This window comes from Juglans microcarpa x Juglans regia, chromosome 8D (genome assembly GCF_004785595.1).
Source record: "Juglans microcarpa x Juglans regia isolate MS1-56 chromosome 8D, Jm3101_v1.0, whole genome shotgun sequence".
NCBI classification, from domain to species: Eukaryota; Viridiplantae; Streptophyta; class Magnoliopsida; order Fagales; family Juglandaceae; genus Juglans; species Juglans microcarpa x Juglans regia.
This window is the reverse complement of record NC_054608.1, coordinates 34098844-34122562: the sequence shown is the minus strand read 5'-3', so window position 1 is coordinate 34122562 and position 23719 is coordinate 34098844. Positions and strand designations below refer to the sequence as shown.

General features: G+C 34.7%; 2 protein-coding genes across 2 annotated transcripts; one reads left to right on the top strand and one right to left on the bottom strand.

The window, feature by feature from the left end:
• Positions 1-912: 912 nt before the first annotated feature.
• Positions 913-3178, bottom strand: LOC121243690 (BTB/POZ domain-containing protein At2g24240-like). Its single transcript, XM_041141813.1, has 2 exons — positions 2841-3178; positions 913-2723 (listed from the first exon to the last, which is right to left on the bottom strand). Exon 2 carries the CDS (start codon positions 2526-2528, stop codon positions 1203-1205), a length of 1326 nt encoding a protein of 441 aa, XP_040997747.1. The 5' UTR covers positions 2529-2723; positions 2841-3178; the 3' UTR covers positions 913-1202.
• A 10690-nt stretch (positions 3179-13868) lies between these two features.
• On the top strand, positions 13869-22002 carry LOC121243689 (ubiquitin carboxyl-terminal hydrolase 23-like). The gene is made up of 10 exons (XM_041141812.1): positions 13869-14450; positions 14896-15010; positions 15153-15263; positions 15987-16159; positions 16324-16650; positions 17526-17651; positions 18369-18977; positions 19228-19903; positions 20715-20808; positions 21623-22002. Exons 1-10 carry the CDS (start codon positions 14172-14174, stop codon positions 21780-21782), a joined length of 2670 nt encoding a protein of 889 aa, XP_040997746.1. The 5' UTR covers positions 13869-14171; the 3' UTR covers positions 21783-22002.
• The last annotated feature ends 1717 nt before the right edge of the window (positions 22003-23719 follow it).

The window sequence follows — 23719 nt, the reverse complement described above, 5'->3', positions numbered from 1 at the left end:
AGAGAAATAATTAAAGGGAGCTTCCTAGAAGTTCACATAAGGAGGAAAACCCCCGTTTTTTAAGATGAAAGACCGTGGTTCCTTACATGAAAGTGATCCTGAACAGCGAGATCCCCCTTGTATGACCAAAACCTCTTTTCTATTATCAACACTGTATTTAAATTCATTGCTAATCCCACTCAGATTGACCAGATGTGTCAGAACTCAGTTGGTGAATCTCTCCTCACAGGGCATCTTTCCATAAAATATTTTATGTTTTGGCAAAGCTCTTTTTTGTTTGTATTTTTTGCTGGTTTACTGACATTGAATTCTTTATTTATTTGTTCTGTTTTTGCTTGTGACTGGCATTTTGGGTTTCTGGATAGTGAGATATGAGTGACAAAATCAAATGTAATATAAGCAAATAATGGCGGTTCTAAGCTCATGGATATGGAATACAAAGCATGGGACTGGATTGACTTTAGTGGGTGTGATCATGAACAGATTTGGTACACCAGAAACCAATAAAGGAAACGAACTCAGTGGTTAAGCTCCTGAAACTAAAGAGTTCTCTAAAGCTACACCTAACAACTTTATGCAGAGTGATTCGATTCGCTGATCCATCAGCCAGTTTAGCTGTTCCATCTGCTCTCCTGCAAAAAGCCTCTCTCTCTCTCTCTCTCTCTCTCTCTCTCGTGTATGTGTGCCTATGTGTGTGCGCGTTCTCCTGCAAATCTGGAATATGTTCTGAAAGCATTGGGATGCATGAAAACAAGAGGAAGGGAATTAAACTTTATGAAAGCAGAGGTCAAAAGCAGAAAGAAAAAGAGAGAGGGTCTGTCAAAAAAGAGAAAAATGAAAGATGGTCAGTTGGATAATGAGATATGCAAAGACAGACTCATAATTTAGAAATAGATGCATCTTCCTCAAAGAAACCTGAAAGAGTTCTTCACGTTCATCGTTCCAACAATGGGAACTCCCCATTTACAGTCACAATTCAGATATCCCTCTACATGTATACGAGGTTATAATCAGTTATTAAAGTAATAACTTCCATCTCTCTAACAATTAGCAAAACCCTATACGAGCTCAGAGCTCTTATACTACCTCTTAAGTTTCCTAACACCTATGCAAACTCCATCTTCTAAAAACTACAAAAACAAAATAGAAAACCATGTATGTCAAAAAGGAAAAAACCAAAAAAAGCAGACCATTTTGCAGAATCATATGATCGGTGGAGGTGGAGTCTCCCATATATCAAACACATTTTCTTCACTATGCAGTGCGAAAAGCCGGTCACCACCAATGGAAAAATCACATATTGAACCTCCATAGCTTCTTCGTAGCCTAGATGTTAAAACCCAGTCAGGACCACAAAACACAGATATGCAATCGTTCATGGATGAGAAGAGTTGGCCCTCACGCAATGCCAACTTAGGATAACATGGTTCCTCAGGCATCTTCCCCTTCATCAACCGGCTTCTCGAGCTCCACCGGACGCTCCCAGCAGTGCTTCTCAAGTCCATGAAACCCAAATCGTCATACTCATTCACCACACAGATAGAGCTATTCTCCTCCATTGCTATTGCGTCTCTAACTCGCTTCTCATCCACAGTCATTGGAGCTCCAATATCAGACCACGACCAAACCATCTTCTTCTCCCTAAAATCCAACAAACTAATGTAACAATTGTCCTTCCTAGGAAATAAGGATGCAACCAACAAACAGTTGCTCCCATGTAACCATTGAAGCTTGTCAGCATCTCCCAGCGACCAGCCAAGAGGCTCATAGAAAAAGTCAATCTGCTTTCCAGTTACTTGGTCCCAAACTCCAATCCCATACTCATTGCTCCTACCTTTACAACTTGAAAATATCTTGTAATCCGAGCTGAAACTCAAAGCCCCAGCAGTAAAGCTCTTAACTTGATTCTCATGATTGACTTGAAATTTGTACCTTAGCTCTCCTGTTGATGAACTAAACAGACCCATCCCACCATCTCCACGGCCTAATCGCTCACACACGCTGATCAAAATGCTATGTGAATCAATCCAACCAACATCGTTTACTCTTTGGTAATCAAGAGTGATTGGTGCATGCTCATCTAGCATCCAATCATAGACGTGAACCATGCTTCCATGAGCAACGCAACAACCACCATCCGGGCCGGCTCGAATTGCTGTTCCATCGCCTGGTGCTCGCCCAGTTATAGACCGCGAGGGCCGCAATCGATTTCCATCAAATGGACCCCATTTCGCGGAGCGAACGTGGTCTAGAAGGCCGTAGAACAGGGCCTCCCTGTAGATGAGCTTTTCTGGAATATTCACCGGAATGTAGAGCTCGCCGGTTCGGAGGAGATCGAGGAGGATGGCAAAGCAATCCGGGTTTCGATCAATGAAGTATTCTTCGGAATTACCGGCTTGTAGAGTCCAATTCTCGTCGAACATTGCTCCAAATATTGAATTCCGGCCGGCGTTGGCGAGGGTTGTCGCAGTTGTCTCGAAAATCCTGCCTCCAACATTGAATCTCACCTTGTCCTTCTGAATTCCCATGATTGGATTGGCTCAAATTTTAGAAACCCAGGTGGGGCTTTTGAAGTGGGAGACAAAGAAAACGGGCAGGACTTGTTGGATAAGACGGGTTCAAGTAAAAAAGCCGAGAACTTGTAAAGCAAGAGGGGCTATTTGTAGGGAGGGAAATGGCTATATTTCCTAGGAAGTGGGAGAGAACTATGGATTGTTTAGATCCTATTTGGAAAAAAAAATAACTAATATTAGAAACAGACTAATCTTCAAGGATCGAACCAGAAGAAAGAATGAAAGAGAAAGGTGAAAATGATAAACGAGAAGCTAAAAATTACATACTATTGATCAGGGAGCTTAAAGAAAGATAAGTTTTCTGGCTGAAAACAGAGCAAAACAACATGTAGAAACAGGGGAACTTTTGAAAAGATGGTGAAGACTTTGATCAAATTATGTGAAGCAGAGATCTGGGTATTGAAGACAGGTGGTTTTCAGGGATGGGTTTTTAAGCTGTCGTATTTGATGAGACTGCATTGAAGAATTGGAGCGGATGGATTTCAAAAAATAAAAACTTGACTCATTCTCCTCCTTTATCTCTCTCTCTCTCCCCCCACTCTTCCCTCTCCATGTTAGTCTTCTCCCTCTTTTTCCACGTCCGTCCTACAGGCTACAGTCTTCCTTTGGTCTGTACATGGTTGAACTTTTCTTAAATTAAATACCATGGTGGGCTCCACTTCCCCCTTGCATCCTCCTTGGATCAACACCGTTGGATCACTCTCATTTTCACATCAAACGGTGGCGACCAAATTGATGAACATCATATGGAGACAATGATATGTCCTTTTATTAATTTCTGGTTGAGTATTCAAGGCCTAAGAGACTTCCCATGAAGTCAGCTCTCTTACATTAGCCTCGTTTGTTTTCAGGAAACATCTCATCTCATCTCATCTCATCTCACTTCATCATTACAACTTTCTCAAATCCACACACAAAATAAAATAAACAATTCAACTTTTTCAAATCCTAAAACAAAAATAATATTAAAAAATATATTCTAACAATATTTTATTCAACTTTTTAACTTTAATCTCATCTCATCTCATCTCATCTCTGAAAATAAACGAGCCCTAAATCAAGAATGGGTGTCTTGGGGGTTGTTGTTGTTTTAACTTTTAATACATAGTTTTTCTATATTTTTGGGTTCATGCAATTTGGGAGAATGGCAAAATTTCCCTTGCTCTTTCAAATCATATGAACTCATAGCAAGGGTCCACCATCCATGTCCATCCCCATCTTCTTCACGATGATAATTCATTTTCTATTTGAATTGACAACATGGTTTTTGTTTTCATTTATGTATTACTTCAAGACCTTGACTAGAAGTAAACCAATGCAACAAAATGAGATAGAGAGAGATAGGCATTGAATACTATTAATCAACGACTTTAGTATTAATTATAATAATATGGATGTCTTTATTTAATAGAAAATTCTTCTTTTCGGTTACTATTTATCATTTCACACTCCACATCTTAAAAACACCCACACACTATATAAAAAACACTCACATCATATGAAAAACTATAGATATAAGATGTGAAAGTGAATAGTAACTGATGCATAACATTCATTTTATTTAATATATTCAATATCTTTCCAGAGTTATTTGGTCTTTTCAATTTCAACTGCACAAATTTTAAAATTATTCCTTTATTCATTATTTATTTTTCTACTTAAAATAATGTTTTGAATACCAAGTCCAGGAGGAGAGTCGAGACCATCCCATTTGTCTTGCTTTCTTTATGTTTTCCCATGGCAACTACCACAATTTCTGATTGCGGGCTGTAAACGGCACCAATATAGCATTTATTGACATTAACCTTTTCTTTTTCTTTTTGTAAAAAAGAAAAGCAAAAGAAAGAAGAAAAGGCAGATGTAATATAAAGATAATGATATATGTATAACCTCTTTTATAATAATTTTATAAAATTAAATTTATAAACTGATGTGATTTTATATAATATATTAAATTATAGGACAATGCTAGAGCTTCTAGCATTATAATAATTTTATAAAATTAAATTTATAAACTGATGTGATTTTATGTAATATATTAAATTATAGGAAAATGCTAGAGCTCCTTTTATGTGTTTTTTTTAAGTTATTTTTTATATAGATTTTTTTAATACTTTTAAATATTTAAAAAAATAAATAAATTTAGAACATCATTAAAAACACTTCCTTAATTAGAAAATAAAAAATAATTATTAAAAAATAATTCTTTAATCACGAAATAAAATAAAGAATCATAAAAAAATATTTTTTATTTTACTTCGTGATTAAGAAAGTATTTTTTAATAATATTGTGAATTTTTTTTATTTTTTCAAAATATTTAAAATTATTAAAAAAATCTATATAAGAAAAAACTAAAAAAACCATATAATAAAACACATGTTAGAGCCCAACGAGAGCCCCCAGCGGGAGCTCTAGCATTATTCTAAATTGTAAATCTATTTTATGTTAGAGCCTAGCGAGAGCCCCCAGCGGGAGCTATATCATTATTCTAAATTATAAATCTACTTTTATTAGAAAATAGATCTTATATATCATATGAAACTATGTCACTTTATGAGTTTACTTTTGTAGAATTTTTTTTGTGGATGTAACACTCATTATACAACTATATTTGAAAATGAGAATATTTATATAAATTGATATTATTTATATAAGTTATTTTATAAAAAAAAGTTATTGATTTAAAACATAATTATATAAAAAAGTTATAAAAAAGATATCATTTTCATAGAGACAGCTTGTGCATTTACGTATTCTAAAGATATCGTTTGTTTTCACAATTTCTTTAAATTTAATTTATCTCATCTCATCTAATTATCATAATTTTCTTAAATTTCTATACAAATAAAATAAAATTCAAAATTTTTAAATCTTAAAATAAAAAATAATATTAAAAATATATATTCTAATAATATTTTATTTAATTTTTAATTTTAATCTCAACTCATCTAACAAACAAAACGTTTTGTGTCTTTTTCAAATTTCTTTCTCGGTTCTCTAGGGCGTACGTACCCCTCAACAATAGATCATGCATGCACCTTGGATATTACTTTAAATCATCCTTTTCAGTTTAATTATTCAGGACTTGATATATTTGCCATTGTTAGTTGCAATAAAACAAAAGAGGGTCATGTTACTGTATAGAACAAGCAATCCAAATGCATAAAGAGGTTGTACTGGTTATATGATTATGATTGGCAATTACTTAAGCAATCTTCCAAACTCTTTTTTGTTATTTTTTTCAAAACCTAATCATCAATTTCTTGCATTGCTTCAGCTTAATGATGATATTATTGGAAGTTTTCTTACATTCGAAGATACTTCGGAAATCATTATTTTACATTTTTTACTGTCCTTTTTCTCATTAGTTGGCCATGCTCTATCAGTAGACATAAAAGAACTGTTGAGAAAAGAAGCATAAAGAAAAAGAAAATGGTAGAAAAACATATACACGAGATGTAAAATGGTCTGATTAATAAGAAAAATTATCGATATTTGCAATGTGCAAGTTTCACACAACTTAATCCCCTTTAGATTGAGAAATGATCTTAAGTCATCTCTAAAGATGTAAAAAAAAAAATCGATAAACCGGACAAATTCATATATATATATTATAATTGATTATATTATATATAATTCTTATATATAATTATATATAAAGTAATTTTGTATTATATGATAAATTATTAATTAATATAATATTGAATTTTAAAATCTTATATTACTATAGTCTATTGTATTAATAGTATACTAATACTATATTACTATATTATATACTATAATATATCATTATAGTCTATAGTACAATTATAATATATATTATAATATACTACAATATATTATCACTATAGTATTATATACTATAATATATTATATAATATAGTATATTAAAATCGAAAAAGGGGACTGAACCGGACCGAAACCGGTAAAACCGGAAGTACCCATTTAGGGAGGTAATCGGTGCAAAATCGGTTCTTGAAAATGTAAAACCGGTGCATACTGGTTCGGTTCAAAATTTTGTCCAAAATAGGACCAAACTAAACCGGTTACACCCCTACTCATCTCATCTCATCTAATCTCATCTCATCATTACAATTTTTTTAAATGTTCACACAAAATATAATAAACAATTCAATTTTTTCAAAATTCAAAAGAATAATAATATTAAAAAATAATATTCTAATAATATTTTATTTAATTCATCTAAAATCATATCATCTCATCTCATCTTTCAATCCAAACAGGACCCTAAGTTTTCTTTATATCTAATATTACTCAAGTAATAATTATAAATTATACCTTCATTCTAGGTTTTTCTGTGTTGGGTTGCTTTCAGTTTTCTCTATTATTTGGGTGAAAAAATGAGGAAAAATAATAGTTTTAGGTATGTTGAATTGTTCAAACGTTATTTTATGTATGCATTGGACGGGTCAACGAGTACGAGGAGTTTTAAGTGCGTACTGTTAGTGACTTTGAGCAGTCAACACATGCAAAGTTTGAGTTTGGTTGATCAAGTTTTGAAACAGTCATGGGGTATTATTATATTGATGGAATTTGAGCTTGGTTGGCTTTTTGTATAGTTGACGTTGCATGCACTTCAACATGGATCTTCAAATGTTAAGAGCAACTTGTAAAAATCAAATGCATTATGATATGATGAAAGAAGTAGCATCCACTTTATAAATGAAATAATGTCACGTTCTCATTCGTACTCCCTAATCTTTAATTCTATATTAAAAAAAAAATTCGATTTTTCAATAGACGTGTACTCTTTACTATCGTATCCCTTTATTTAATTGAAACAAGGGTTGCAATTCGTGAAGAAATCCAAGTCAAGATATAATACGCAACGTATTGGATCTCATCTTGATTTAACATGAGTATTTATTGAAACCCACATAGTTTCTCAATTAGCTTTAGATAGACAAGTTCTATAATGCTTTAAATACAAGTCATGAAGTGTAGCCTAGATTGGTCTTTGATTTGTTTTGGTAGAGAATTTGGTCCACCAATTGAGGAAAAACAACACCACCAATCTGGTTATGGTTCATGGACTATATGTTCAATCATGATTTTCTTTTAATTTACTCAAAACTGCGCAATATATGTTACCCCCCACCAAAAAAAAAAAAAAAAAAAAGGAAAACATGACAATAATTTGTGCTTGACTCCAGAGAATGTAGGTGGGAAAGCAAGCTCAGTTGTTGGAATTGTTTTGTTATTTTCTGTTTTTCCTTAAAAACCCAGAGAACAATGTTCTTTCACTCGATATCATAGCAAGATTGCCATGTTACATTTTGTCAGTACAATTTTTATATCTCGTAGTTCGTATAGTGAGATGAGATGATTTTAGATGAATTAAATAAAACATTATTAGAATATAATTTTTTAATATTATTATTATTTTAAAATTTAAAAAAATTAAATTATTTATTATATTTTATATAAAAATTTAAAAAAATTATAATAATAAAATGAGAGTATTTTTATATTCAAAGGAGACATACATTTTTCTCTTAATTTGTTCCACTTGATGGGCTTAGGAAAACAAGTGCTCTGTCAGAGCAATTATGGGCTCAATAGTCAATGATGGCATTTAAGGGCCCAGCATGACTCAGAAAGATGAATCCTTGTCACATGCTTAGTCAGTGAGCAATTTATTGTAGGGCACATCTCTTGGTTTAGCCCACTTGCACGATGGACAGCATGAGTGGCATCTCTTTGCATGCTTTTGTTTTCATGGGAACCTCTCATTTTTTTTTTTTTTTTTGGTTCTGAACAAAAAGGAAAAAAAGACACTTTCAACATAGAATAGTTACATCTGTTGTAGTCTATGAAACAAAAATGATACGAGAAATTATATTCATAAGAGAGAGAGGAAATATAAGCATATTACATGTATAACTCATTTGACATGATCGCGGGCAGTCATATTACATAACAGCCCTTTTGGAATTCATGTGAACATTATTATATGTTGTCCATATCATCGCTCCTCGTCATAACTTAAATTATTCTTATCTAATTAGTGAGCAACTATAGTTGAATTCAAGTATAGAAAGATGACTAAATCGTAACATTTCGGATTGTGTATAGAAAGATTGTGAATTCAAGTACAGATTGATTTCGAGAGAGTGAGAGAAGTTTAAATAGCTCAAACTGTAACGTTAACTAGTCTTTTTGTCACAATCCACAAATGGAATGCTTGCGCCGGGTTTAGGCCGAATCTAATAGGGCCTGATTTACTTAATTGTTATCATGTTAGGGAGTGGGCCACAGAGTAGCTAGCCCTTAGTTGGTTTGTTTTCTTTTGTTAAGTTGCTTAGTAGTCGTGGGTCGTGTTGGAGCAAGGCCGAGGCCTTTTTATCCATTGTTTGCATTTTAGTATATAAGAGCATTGACGTAGGATTGATTCTTTTATTCTTTAAATTTTAATTAATATGTAATTTTTTCACTTTTAGTTAATCATTCAAAATTTAAAGTCTATATTGAATTAGTCATCACACTCTCTATAATAATAAAATATTATTATTTTTTATTTTTATAATTAATTAATTATATTTTCATAACCTCGTATAATCTCTAATAATTATATTTATTTTTATTTTCACAATCTAATAAATAAAATTTCATCACACGATATCAAGGAAAAGAGCCGCAGGAGAGAGAAGGAGTCGAAATATAATAAACATTGAGTTTATACTTGCTACATGACTTTTTATTTTTGAAAAGAAAAATAAAATTACTATAACCCATATTTGAGATGAAAAGTCTTTGACTAATTCAATGTGGGCCAGTTATTGTTAAAATTAGTCAAATATAAAGATGAAATATATTTGATCAATCCAATGCCAAAGCTCTACGAGTATTGTAGCTACTGAAAATGGTTACACAGAATCTGAATACAATTGTTTTCTATTTTGTTCTCAACCTCTCTTCTATTGGAGGCTAGGTCAACTTTGAATATGTTCTTTACATTTTTTTCTCATATTTTCTAGTTATCCTTAGGTGCGTTATAGTGGTATCTACAGTCAGGCTTTCCTTGACAGTTGCTTCATCAATCCATGGAACTAAAGGAAATTATTGCATCTCTGCTTAAAATCAGAGGGACGGTAGAACAATCACAACAACATTTAAATGTTATTTTGCATGCCAGACATTTAAAGATATCAAAAAAAATTTTGAAAATTTTTAGAAGAACTTCAATGAAGAGTTCTCAAATTTGAAAAACCAATTCTACACTCTGCAAGAAGAGGAAAAATACACGGCAATGATGGAAGAAAAAGTAGTCAACCCCGCTTAGCTTACTCTTTATCATTTTTGCATAAATTCCGTTAGAAACCAGAAACCATTTCCTCCATTCTCAAATCTTCCTCTCAAAAATTATTTTCCCTTGTCTTCCTTTCTTTCGATCGTCCCTAGCAACCACTACTCACTAATCGTAAGAAGGCAAGGCCTAGCCATCATATGGGAGTTTGATCCCGATGGCATCGATGTAGCCCAAAAAGCACCGAAAGTTCCCGATCTCTTAAGGCAGTGGGAGCCGATGATAACGACGCCGTACAGGGACAAGCAGATCATGGATATGTCACAAAGGTCGCCGGCGAAACAGAGTAAGCACTTCATCGTAGCTCTTCCATCACAGTCCATCTTCAACTCAGCTTTTATCTACTAGATTTTTAACCCTGACCTCACCATCTCTACCTCAGAAAACACCCAGCCAGATTCCCAAAATGCCACATCATCTCCTCCTTCAGTGATCTTAGTTCTAAACTCTCCCTTTCTTTTTCTAATCCAACAGAGCGCCCTCGCTTACATACTATCCACCTCCTCCATGATCATTATCGATTTCTCCCAAGGAAACTCTCCCACTTGATTTATGTTAATAGGAATCACTTGGTTGATCCCAGAACTAGTAGCTTTCATTTTCAGGTCCCATATTTCGTAGGCACAATCGAATCACTACCCACTGAGGAAAGAACTAAGTTTCTCACGGCCTATATCAAAGGGCCAGATTCTTGGACAGTTTCCATCTTCAGCAGATGCTACCGCAAGAAAAACCACCTAAATAAGGCCCAACGAGTGATAGACCATATGGTAGAAGAAAATGGTTTTCACCCAAATGTAGCAACAATCACCATGCTCATGAATGGGTTCTGCAAAAGAGGTAAGAAGTTTTTAGCTCTTTTTTTGCTTGATGTATTGCCGATGAGGGGTATTGTAAGCTATGGTGGAGGGAAAATACTCTTGCATTTGCAAGTTTTAGGAGAAAAGAAATTTGCCCCCCAACTGTTTGATGTGTTGCTAACTAAAGGGGTTTTTGAGCCCTTTGATAGAAGAAAAAGAAAAGAGATTGTGGGGAATCACTGTTTGAACAAAACTTAGAATAATGTTTTTCACATTTTTTATTTGGATTTTGATCTTAAAGAGGATGGTGAAATACATGTTAATTTTGATGATGGTGATAAGAATGCTTCGCAATCTAGCGATGGGAATTCAATAATTTCTGGAATTTCGGATGGTTTGCAAGGAGTGTCGTCCATGGTTGGATTACCTAAGCTTCGCCAGTTTGGAGAGACAAAGAACTTGAAAATTATTTCCACTGCTAATTTAATAAGATATTGGAGGAAAAGAGTTAAGTTGGTGGAATCAGTGCCATGCGGGGAGGTCCAAATTATCTAGGAGGATCAACCATCAAGGACACTATGTGATGCATTTGCAAAATTGACTCCATTTAGTAATCTTCGGAGCCATGTAGTCTCACATACACGGCCTTTACATGCTTCTCATGCTAAATTGCATCAGTCTAGAGATGAGGTATACGAAGTCCTTTATACTTTGCTTGTAAACTATGGTGGAGGGAAAATATTCTTGGGTTTGCAAGTTTTAGGAGAGAAGAAATTTGTGCCCCAGTTGCTTATTTTCTACACTTAATGTTGTTTTTAAGTCATTTGATAGAGGAAGGGAGCAGGGGTCTAATATTAGAGGTCTGTTTGATGTTCGTGATGGTATTAACTACTACCATGTCAAGGTTGTTGGATTGTTATTTGTTGCTACAATAAGAGTTAACGTGTCATCTTCTCTTGTTTTGGAACTATTACAAGGAATTGCATGTCATCAAAGATTACCTTGGTGTACTTAATGAAGATTCATTGAGCAAAAACTTTGTGCTCATATATGAGTTGCTGGATGAAGTCATTGATTTTGGCTTGATGTTGATTGATGAGGAAATTGAGTCACACGTGTGTGCAAGTAGTGCATCAGTATATGATGGATGCTTTGATGCCTTTCGAATAAGGAAGAAAAGTTAACTGTTCATTGGAGGAAGTTTATACGTCCTCTTATGCGGCGCTATAAATGGATAGAACTTCAAATTAAGGAGCTTCAATCCCAAGCACTAAAGTATAGAGAACTTGTAGTATATGATCACAGAAGGCAGTTTGAGTTTGAAAGACTTCACCTCGAAAGGTTTTGATGCACAGTCTCTACCCTTTCCCAGACAACTTAGAAATAAGTTCATGACGAGAAAGAAGCTTGCCTCAGCTACAAGAGAAGGATTGAAGCTAAACCGCATCTTGGAGGCGAGGTACTTTTATGGAGGATAATTTGTCACAGTCTACAAATGGAATGATTGGGCCGGGCTTAGGCCAAGTCTAATAGGGCCTAATTTACTTAATTGTTATTATGTTAGGAAGTGGGCCGCAGAGTAGCTAGGCCGGCCTTGGTTTGTTTTCTTTTGTTAAGTTGCTTAGTAGTCATGGGTCATGTTGGAGCAAGGCCGAGGCCTTTTTATTTAGTGTTTGCATTTTAGCATATAAGAGTATTGTAGCTACTGAAAATGGTTGTCCATAATCTGAATACAATTGTTTTCTATTTTGCTCTCAACCTTTTTTCTATTGGAGGCTAAGTCAATCTCGAATCTGACAATTTTCTCTCATATTTTCTAGTTATCCAAACACCATTCATCAAGTGTGTTACACTTTTTGAAATAAAAATCTAGGTGTACTTTGGACATTCTTTGAGTTGCTGTTTACGAAGACAAATTATTTTCAGTATAAATATATCTGAATCTTGTTTGGTTACACAGATAAGATAAGAAAAGATAAAAATTTAAAATTGAATATAATATTATTAGAATATAATTTATTATTATTATTATTATTTTGTGATTTGAAAATTTTGAATTGTTTATTATATTTTGTGTATAAATTTAAAAAAATTGTAATAATTATATAAGATAAGAGGAGATGAGATGAATCTTGGCAACCAAACTAGGCCCTAATTTGTTTTTAAAAAAATTCACTGCAAATTATTAGTCCATGTAAACATATTTTATAGTCAATTAAAAAAGATTATAATAAAAAGATGGAGGATGAATAATTTTTTAGTATTGAATGTGTAAAAAGAACGAAGAGTCTGTTGACCATTTACTACTTTATTGCGAGATGTTACCACTCATGTTGTAATGTCTTCTTTGTCAAGGTGGGACTAGCTTTGGTAATCAATCTCCTAATGTTTTGGAGTGGCCTTTAGGATAATTCACATATTACAGCAATTTGAAAAATGATCCCAATAAGAATGTGATGGTATTTTTGGAGGGGAGATGAATGATAGAAGTTTTGACAATTGTGAGCAGATAATTTGATGAGTTTCGATCCTACTTCTGATTAATTTACGATTTTAATTGATTTTAATAGTATGGTCTTTTAGGACACGAATAATTATATTTTAAAATCTCTGCATCACACATAGCCAAGTAACATAACTTTTTAAAGAAATTTACACATGTACTTGCCAAAATTTTTGTTACCAATAAAAAGAAATTTAATTAGGATTTTGTTATATATATTAGTTATTATTTATTCTCACATCTTACACGGGATTTTTTTTTTTTAGAGTATAGGGTATTTTTCATAAGATGTAGGGTGTGAGATAGTAAATAGTAACTAATGAAAAGAATTATTTATTTAGGTCTTGTTTGTTTTTACAGATGAGATGAGATGTGATGAGATGAGTTGAAATTAAAATTAAAAATTGAATAAAATATTGTTAGAATATTTTTTTTAATATTATTTTTATTTTATAATTTGAAAAAGTTGAATTGTTTATTTTATATTATATGAAAATTTAAAAAAATTATAATAATTAATAAGATTGGATGAGAAGAATTGTGAAAACAATAGGATCCTTGATTATCCATAGTTTGTGATCCGAAATCAAGTGCGACTCGGTTCCGCGGAGTCTTTTCCATGTACCAGTAAAATCCTTGACAGCGTGGGCGTAGGGTTTAAAGCTTCGTTCTCGCACTCGCTGTCTCTTCCTCTTACGCGGAAGCCTAAAAGCCTCTGCTTTCTCAAACCCCCAGTCCCCACACCCAAAAGCAGCATGGGCGTTGGGTTTAAAACTTCATCTCTCGCACTCGCTTTCTATTCGTCTTACGCAGAAGTCGAAAAACCCCTGCTTTCTCAAACTCCCACACCCAAAACCTCTACGGAAGAAACAGCAGGCACCGTTTCAGGGTCGAAGAGATAGATACATTGAAAAGAACCTGAAAAGTTTGATAGCTCTGTGAAAAACCAATTTTATGCTAGCTTCTAATGGCCGGCAGCTTTATAGCTAGTCTGGGATCCGAAACCCAATCGGAATCTCCGTCTACTTCGACGAATGGACCTCTCTCTCTGTTTCACAGAAGAATCGGTTTCCACCCTGCGAGAAAGCCCTTCAAGAGCTTTGGTAATGGCGGCGGCGTTTCGGACCAACGTCGATCGGGGTCTAGCGCGGGCCAATGGGGATTGGCTGGGAAGAAAGATGGGTACGAGTTATTGGATAATGGGTCAGATCCTGAGCTCAGCTTCGGGATTACTGTACGGAGAATTGTAAGTGATTTAGTACTTTTTGATTGTTTTGCTATTGTTCAGCTGGTCTTGGCGAGTGTATTGATTTAATTTGGTTATTTTATATTCTTTTCTTTTTGGAATTAGAGGATGCTTCTCATTTTTTTTTAAAATTTTTTATATCTAGTTCAATTTGAGTTTGCTTCAAATTAATGTTTTTTGTTATTGAAAATATCAAATTTTGATGGCTTTTTAAGTTTCTTTCGTTGTTAAATTTCATTTTGTTCTCCGATGTTTATCCTTTATTATAACTGCTAGTATGATATTTTCTTTTATCTTTCTGAATTTGTTTCTTCCATAAGTTTAGGTGAGTATTAAATTTTTGTGTTCTGATTTGTGCTTAGAAGTCCGTTGTCTCAATTAAATTTTTGTGTTCTGATTTGTGCTTAGAAGTCCGTTGTCTCACCTCTGGTTTGATTAATTTCAGGGTGCCGGTCTGAAAAATCTCGGAAATACTTGTTTCCTCAATTCGGTGTTGCAGTGTCTAACATACACAGAGCCTTTAGCAGCATACCTGCAAAGTAGCAAGCATCAAAATTCTTGTGAGTGTATACGAGATTCCCTTGAGATATCATCTTGTTAGGATGAATGAAATAAGATTTTTATCTTGGGTGATTAACTGATAACAAAAACTTGGGTGGTTAATTACATGTCTTTTCTAATTTCTTTTGTTATTTGATGAAGGTCATATTGCTGGATTTTGTGTTTTATGTGCCATCCAGAAACATGTCAGCTGTGCTCTACAATCAACTGGGAGAATATTAGCACCGAATGATTTTGTCAGGAACTTGCAATGTATCCTTCTTTCATTTTATTTATGGATTTGGAATGGATACATTGGGTATTTTATCTTGATGACCGTTGGTGAAACTTAAATAGATTAAATTTATACAAAACAACAGGTTTACAGATAAAAAAAAATATTTATCCAAAAAAACAGAAAAAGGACCCGTTGCCAGAGGAGGTTGGTGAAAAAGGAAAAGGAAAAGGACAAGGAAAAAAGTATTTATCTTCTAGTGATTCATATATTTAGATTCCATGGGCGCCAAAAGAAGTTTTGAAGATCGGGAGAGGATAGTGGACGAGCTTGATATTTTCTTCTTCAACATTTTGTTCCTCTGGGCAGTCGCAATAGATATTAGAGAAATTTTTAGGTGTTTCTCTCATATTGTGATGTCCATGAGTTTCTTGTATTGGCTGTAAATCCTAGTTCTCATATACCTCTTCTATACTTGAGCTATGCCTATTGTTTTATTAATAAAATTTATGATTTCTTATAAAAAAAAATTTTTCTTGGCAATCTCTTAACCCCCCATTTCTCTTAAAGAAAAATTATTTTAAGTAATAATTAATGCTTTGTTTTGTGAAAGAGAAAACAAACCTCATATAGGGCTGCAGGTCCAACCAATTAAGTTTCCATGAGGTTAAGGATAATGGCGAGTTCTTAATTTTATCTAGATAAGGTTTTTCTTGCATTTGAACTGTGTTAGATTTTGTAATTCTTGACCACGTAATTAGGCATATCGCGGAATTTCCGAAAAGCTAGACAGGAGGATGCACATGAGTACATGGTAAATTTACTGGAATCAATGCATAAATGCTGCTTACCTTCTGGAGTGCCTAGCGAATCCCCTACTGCTTGTGAGAATAGTTTGGTGTACAAGATATTTGGAGGTCGCCTCAGGAGTCAGGTAACATATTCTTGATATCTGGTATAATGCATTAACATATCTTTATCAAGTGACTTAGATGGTTGGTTTTAAAATTTCAATGTTTTTGGATGCGTTCACTTACAAGTTTGGAATTTTGATTTTGATTTTGATTTTTTCATAATGTTTTCTTGTTACTTCTACAGGTTAAATGCTTGCAATGTTCTTATTGCTCCAATACATTTGATCCATTCTTAGATTTAAGTCTTGAAATAGTCAAGGCAGATTCCTTGAATAAAGCACTTGCAAACTTCACTGCTGCGGAGCAGTTAGATGGAGGAGAAAGGCAATATCAATGCCAACATTGCAAGCAGAAAGTTCGGGCTCTCAAACAGCTCACTGTCCACGAGGCACCATATGTCCTAACTGTTCATTTGAAGCGGTTTCATTCTCATGATCCCGGGCAAAAGATTAAAAAGAAAGTTCATTTTGGTTCTACATTAGATTTGAAACCCTTCGTCAGTGGTTCCTATGTAAGTGAACTTTCTTTTCATCACGGGTTTTCTTCTTCCCTAGAGTGAACAAGATTTTGAAACCCTTCGTCATTGGTGAATTTTACAATCTTGAAAAAGCTATCTTTCAGGAAAAAAAAATTGGGAAAAAGATAACCAAACAACTTTTATTTTGTTTCCAACAAAGACTGGAATTAAGGTTATTATTTTTGCTCTAGAGTGAAACTGATTATTATTAATTTTATCCGAAAAAACTTTTACGAAATGATTTTTTTTTTAAATCCCCTTTTGTTTTCTGTGAGTGGCTCAAAAAATCTCAATGCTGTTTAATGTGAGTTTTTGAGTTCGAAGTTTGGGCGGAAATATTCTCACGTGACCAGACTGTTTCCAGTTTTCGTAACTAGTTTGATGATTCCTAGAGTTTTTACTTAAATCAACTTGAAGGTGAGATGGAAAATATTGACACCCCCATGCTGATGGATTTGGACCAAGCGGCATCTTCTTCCCCTATAAACAAGAGTGGTGGTTGTAGTTTCTGGTTCATTCCCATACGCTTGTCCATGTGCATATGTTGTACTTGTCAAGGAATGTTGATTGTGAAACAAGGTTGCAATGACAGAGGGAAAGATGCCAGAAGATTGGCATTCGAGACTGTCTGCTAGTTATGGAACTGGATTCTTGTGCTGATTTCTATACATGATTCCTGATGCCGTAAATGGAAAAACCATTCCTTATGGACACAAGTTGGTTTTCCAGATTGTTATTATCCACTTGGATCATCATCCTTTTTTTTTTTTGCTTGTTTAGTACATGTCTGATGTTGCCATGTGTTCCAATAACTTTCCTGTCATGGTTATCAAATATTCTTGTGATTATCTGTTTCTCATACTTTGCAGGATGGAGATCTGAAATATACTCTTTATGGGGTTTTGGTACATGATGGTTGGAACACCCATTATGGACATTATTCTTGCTATGTTCGCACTTCAAATGGCCTTTGGTACCATCTCAATGACAATCAGGTAACTTTTTTCTTTGTCTAATTTCTGATTTAGGATAAAATACTCTGTTGAGATGATCCAAATTTGGTAGAAGGGAATCTTGCATCCAGTATCCCCTCAGCACCAACAAGAAAAAGAATAAAAGCAAGATGTTGATTTAATCCATTTGTATTTTGTACAAACTGATGTGGTTTTGAAGATATTCTACTATCTTGCATGTGCTTCCCCATGTTTCCAATTGAGTTTAGAAAATTCTAGACCTTGCAGACCAAGTGTCTTTCTGAAGTTTGGTAGAAACTACTACGACCCCACTGTTGGCTGTGGTTCAAACTTAAAAGGTGTGTATCCATTAAAAAAAGGATAGGAACTTTGCTGGGTTCTGTCAGAAGTTTGAGAAGATCCCTAAGAATTTTTGCGTGCTGAAGAAGTTGATTACTTTAGGAACTTGAGGGTTGCACTGAGTATATATGCATATATTTGTAGGTTTAAATAGTCTTGCTTACCTATCAAAACTTTTTGTAGGTATATAGTAAAAGAAACCTATGAAATTTATGTTATCATATGCCATGAAACTCCGATCTCATCAGGACAATTTTATATCCTGAATGGGTATCTTGCTTCTTCAAAGCTTATTATACAACTAACTTCATTTTACAACTAAATCGTATACGAGATGGCACCCCAATTGATGTATTAAAATGTTATTTCTTATGAGTTTACCCAATTATGCTGTGACAGGTTGCCCCAGCCAGTGAGAAGAGAGTTCTAGAACAGCAAGCTTACATGCTGTTTTATGTTCGTGATAGAAGGAAATCCCCGACTGATGTTGTTCAGAAAGAGAATTTGAGAGGAAATGCTAATGGAATAAGAACATCTTCCACTTTCAACCAAGACTTAAAGGAGACAGTTAAAACTGGTCCAGTTGAGAATCAGTTGATTGGTGCAACCTCTGCTACTGTGGTTACTCGAAAAGATGCATCAAACATTTGTCCACCAAGGACACCCCTTGTCAAGGAAGCATCAGTACAAAAAAACGATTGCCTGATAATAACAGAATGCTCAGTGCTGGGAAAGGGTTCTGTATCAGAACCTCTCTTAGAGGCACCGTTATTAAACACTCCACTGGAAGTGCTTCCTGCTACTGACCTAAATTCTAGAGAATTCTTGTCAATATCAGCTCCATCTGGTAATGGTGCTTCTGACATTGGAAAGACAGCTGAAGGCATTATTAATGATCACAAAGCAAGTGGAAGTTCAAGTAGAGCCTCAGTTTCAACATCACCTAACTTCAGTGATCCCCAAAGCTCTTCTACTGCTAAACTTGTTACAGATGAGACCTGTCAGAAGGTTAGTGGATACTTCTTTACACCTTGTTTCTTGTGGTTGGAATTTTCACCTTGTTTCATGCTCATCTGTTACTCATATTTGTCATATCAATCGTTTTTTGCACCTAGCTCCATCAGGAAATCTTAATGATAAGATAATGAATGCAATTGACCTTGTAAGTCAAAAATCATTTTGAAAATGGTCAGGCATTATTTAGCATTGAAGTCTGGTGATAAACAAGTCTTGTCTTTATTTTTCTTTTTTGTTCCAGGTTGGGAATACACCCAATGAAGGCGCTGTTTGTAATTTGCGGGTTGAGGATGCTGGTGATAGGGTTAAGGAAATACCACGTAATGAGTCAGTAAAATTATCCAGCTCATCAATCAAGGCAAATGGATTACAGACAGAAGCTCATAACTGCAAGCATGACAGAAAATTGAAAAAGAAGCTCCTGAAGTACCAGGCGGTGAGTGTGCAGCTTAACTCACACTTCCTCTTCCGTGCATCTTTAAGTTTGTGGAAAAAGAAAAAACACAAGAGAAACAAACATGTGAGGAATCTTAGCAGGGCAAACTTATTGGACACAGATTCTACCTCAACAGATCTGGGGCCATCTACATCTGAGAGTACCAGGACAATTACCTTCTTAGCTCAACGTCTGAGAAAAGGGACTAAGTCTGGTTCAGAAAGAGGAGCTAATAATGCTGCTACATTGGATTTAATGACCTCTAGTGGCGATTGCTTTATGGAAAATGTTATAGATGGTGAGTTTAGACATAAAATTGATCAGTGTGGAACTGTACTGGCAACTGATAAACAATTAGGAAAGAGCTCCTTTTTAGATAAGCGGGAATCAGGAAGATCGGATGGTCCAAAAGATGGGAAAAGAAAAGTAGTGCAGAATGGTTTGATGAGCATGCTTACCCGAGGTCTGGAGGAGACAGTTGGTAATTGATTTTTCTATTGTTGTCTTTTGATCACCCATCTTTTTTTCTTTCATTTTTTTTTTTCCCAGAGAAGAGGGACAGTACTCCCAATTTTATTGATAACCCTCACTTCTGGCAGAGTAATACCTTATACATTTGGGGAAAAACCTGGGGGTTGCAGAAATTCCAAAACAAAGGTTTTTGTAAAAACTTATATTTGCCCCATACAGGTTAATGAAAGAAAAGAAAAACAAAGATCTAAGAACACTAGTATTCCAAGCTGTAGTCTTTCAAGCACTCATCACTGTTTATAATTCTGTTGAGAAACAATCCTTTAGTGGTTGGTTTGTGAAATTGGCTTTCCTAGTCTAGCTTGGTCCTATTTGATGTCCAAATGAGAATGTATTAGATGGTGGATCTAGACCTAGTTTACATTATTTTTTGAATAATTTGAGGCCATGATAAGTGGCAATGCATGCCGTTAGGTTTATAGGACTTACCCTGAATTGGTATTGGTTCATTTTCAAAATAGAGGCAGGGATATTATGTTCAAGTGAAGGCCCATTCACCAAGGAGGATCTCCATGTTCGAATATTTCCCTGAGTCCATCGTTGTTTTGCCGTCATTTTTCTTCATATAACTTCCCATTGATAAACGTTGTGCATCAGTCTCAACTCCCGTTAGTTGCAGCAACGTTGATGCTGCACTAATATCGGCCAATGGAATTATTTATATCAACAAAGATCCTTGTTTTCAATTAGAATTAGAAATTGCCTTCTTGGTGATATAGCATGCTGATTATTGTTCTTTGGTCTTAATTGGTTGATTGCAGTTGCTTGTTGGGATGGTATAGAGTTACCTCCATCTCAAATTGTGGCATCAAATGGTATTGAAAGTATCGGCATTGGATACATGCCAGATGAATGGTAAGTTGGAATGTTGCACATCTTGTTACTTCTCTCTTAATATGATGCTATATCCTGTGTTCTTGGCTATGCCTATTCGTATTAATATAATTTAACTGTTTACTTATCAAAAAATATGATGCTATATAAAAACGAGTGCCAAATGAAATCACTGATCACAAAGTACGATAAAGTTGTACCTATTCACGAACTTGACTGCTCGAGGATGTGGAGTTGGCACATAAATGCTATAGTGATGATGCCTTGATAAGCATAGTGTCAAAATCCTTGCCTGATTTGGCATCTAGGATCCCACCCCGGTGTGGCCTAGGCTAAAACCATGTAACGCAATTTAGGTTCTGAAAAAAAAGGTTGAGGGGACTATACATGACCTTTACTGCTTAGAGGATCAAAAGCTGTGCATTTGTGTTTGAATCTTTTTGCTGGCTGATGGATTTTGAGTTCAGATGGGTGGGAGATGATGTCACGCAGAATGGGTTTGTGAATGCAGTGGCAGGCGAGGTCGTGGCAGAGGTGAAGTTAATGCCAAAACCTAGGCAGTGAGCTATGTCGAAGATGGGGAGAGATAATGCTCGCATTACTTGCAATCACATTTAGTCAGAATTTCTCATATTTTAGGTCTATTGAAATTATAGTTATCTTAGATTGGGTTTGGCAGGATGGCTTCATGTGGATGTTTACACCATTTGATTCCGAATTAAACTGGGACAGGCTGCCATCTGCTACCATTGGCCTTAACCTGACTGATTGCTAATTCAAACTGATCCATTTCGTATATGATTAATCTGGGTTATTCATTTTTCCATTTCTTCAGGGATGAAGAATATGACAGGGGAAGGAGAAAAAAGGTTAGGCAGTCTAAGCTTAGTTTTGGCGGACCAAATCCTTTCCAAGAAACTGCGACCAAGAAATCCCAAACAAAGAAGGCTAAGTTGGACCGATCTAGCTCCGGAAATGAGCCATTCAGGATATGAAGAAACTAGATTGACATCAATTAAGTGTAAGCTTACCTTTTTGTTTCTTGTAACAATTGGAGTATTGTTAAGGTGAAAATTCAAGAGGGAGAGTGCTAGAGTTGATCGTATCTTCTTTGCCGGAATTGTCTGTTAAAGGAGGGAGTGTTGTGGGGGGATTTGTATTTGACTTAGTCCGCTTGTAACATTTCTCATGTTGGAAGATTATTACCTGAAGCAATAGTTGTCTTTTTGTTTTTTAAGTATTACCTGAACAATTTTTATGTTATAGAAATGGTCAATTTATTTTTCATATATATATATATATATATTTTTTTTTTTATGTCAGGGGAACCTCTCCAAGGCAGAGCCCTTCAGACCCACCTTTGTAGAGTAAATCCTGGTCCTGTGCACCGCACCCTCGGAAGTTTCTCTACACTGAACTGGTTAAATCACTAGCTTTTTCACCAGGGGTTGTGGTCCCTAGAGATTGTTTGTAGTCAAGGGGATTTGAACTTTAGACCTGGGGAGGAGCATATCCCAAGCCTAAGGCTTTTAACACTTGAGCGGGTTTCTTTTTCATATCATAACTCATGCAGAGTCGTTCTTGGGATTATTTTGGGGATTGTCTGAAAAAAATGTTGCTACTTCCCATTTTATTTTTTATTGTTTTCGTGGATCTGAGGATGATTTTCTTTTTTTCTTTCTTTCTGGGAAAGTTGAAAAAGGATAGGAAACGTTTCCTCTACCATTTATAGGCTGCTGCACATCTTGAATCTATGAGTTCTTGTTTAGCCCTTTCCTTTTTGATCTATGCACCCAATGGGGAAGGAAAGGATGGACGAGCATGATCTTCCTCTTTTCTTGCTTTTAAAAATCAAGTTTTGATCTTTAAAATTTCTTTCAAACCAAAGTGATTCTGAACTCTTTTTCCTCAGGCCTTTGGATTATGATTATATTTATTTATTTATTTCAATTTTTTTTTGTAATTAAGAGAGAGAGAGAGAGAGAGAGAGAGAGAGAGAGACTAATACCATATCTATGGTGAGTTTTTTTTAATTATAAATAATATTTGAGAAGAATTTTTATGGGTATACGATGATATTGTCCCTATAACTATAATTTTTTTAGAGTATTTCTCATTTTTTTAATATTTTATCTGCTTCAAATATTTTAATGATATATATTTTGATCCCAATCTCCATAAAGTATATCCTCGAAAAGACTAAGAATTTATTTGGATATGTATGGCATTATCAGAGACAAGTCCAACCCATTGGAACATGAGATTCTTTCAAAAAAAAAAAAAAAAAAAATCACAAAAGATCAAATCAAGGAAGGAAGGAAGGAATGCCTGAATAAAGTCGAAAACTTGCATTAAATTATCCGTGTCTATATGAAGCGCCCAACCAAGCAGAGTAAATGCTCAAAACCCTTTAATGTTGTACCTTGAACTTCTTTACATGTGACTAAAGACACGCTGTCCCAGACTCGGAGTGCTAGCTCATACTTCTTGTTTTTTTCACCCACATAAAGCTTGAAGTAAACTCGAAGAGCATGTTGGTTTCTGACGAAGTTATTATGGTATTGAGGTTTGTGTTTGATATGCATGCATGCATGCATGTATGTAAATGTATGAGTAATGGGCACAGGGCTCGAACACTTCAGAAAATTGAATCTGACCTCTTTCATCTCAATAATGTCAAAATAATGTTTAAGCTTTGCAACTTCTTTTAAAGGTTCTCACTCCCTTATTTCTCTAGAGAAATAAAAGACATTTGTTCTGGTTTGTTTTCCAAATGAGATGCGATGAAGATTAAAGTAAAAGTTTTATAAAATATTGTTAAAATATATTTTTTAAATATTAGTTTTATTTTAAAATTTAAAAAAATGAATTGTTTATTTTATTTTGTATGAAAATTTAAAAAATTTGTAATGATTAGAAGAGATGAGATGAG

Coding starts and splice junctions, on each gene's coding strand:
- LOC121243690 (XM_041141813.1), bottom strand. CDS start 2,528: ATGGGAATTCAGAAGGACAAGGTGAGATTCAATGTTGGAGGCAGGATT.
- LOC121243689 (XM_041141812.1), top strand. CDS start 14,172: ATGGCCGGCAGCTTTATAGCTAGTCTGGGATCCGAAACCCAATCGGAA. Junction 15,011..15,152: donor TAGCAAGCATCAAAATTCTT/GTGAGTGTATAC, acceptor TATTTGATGAAG/GTCATATTGCTGGATTTTGT. Junction 15,264..15,986: donor TTTTGTCAGGAACTTGCAAT/GTATCCTTCTTT, acceptor CCACGTAATTAG/GCATATCGCGGAATTTCCGA.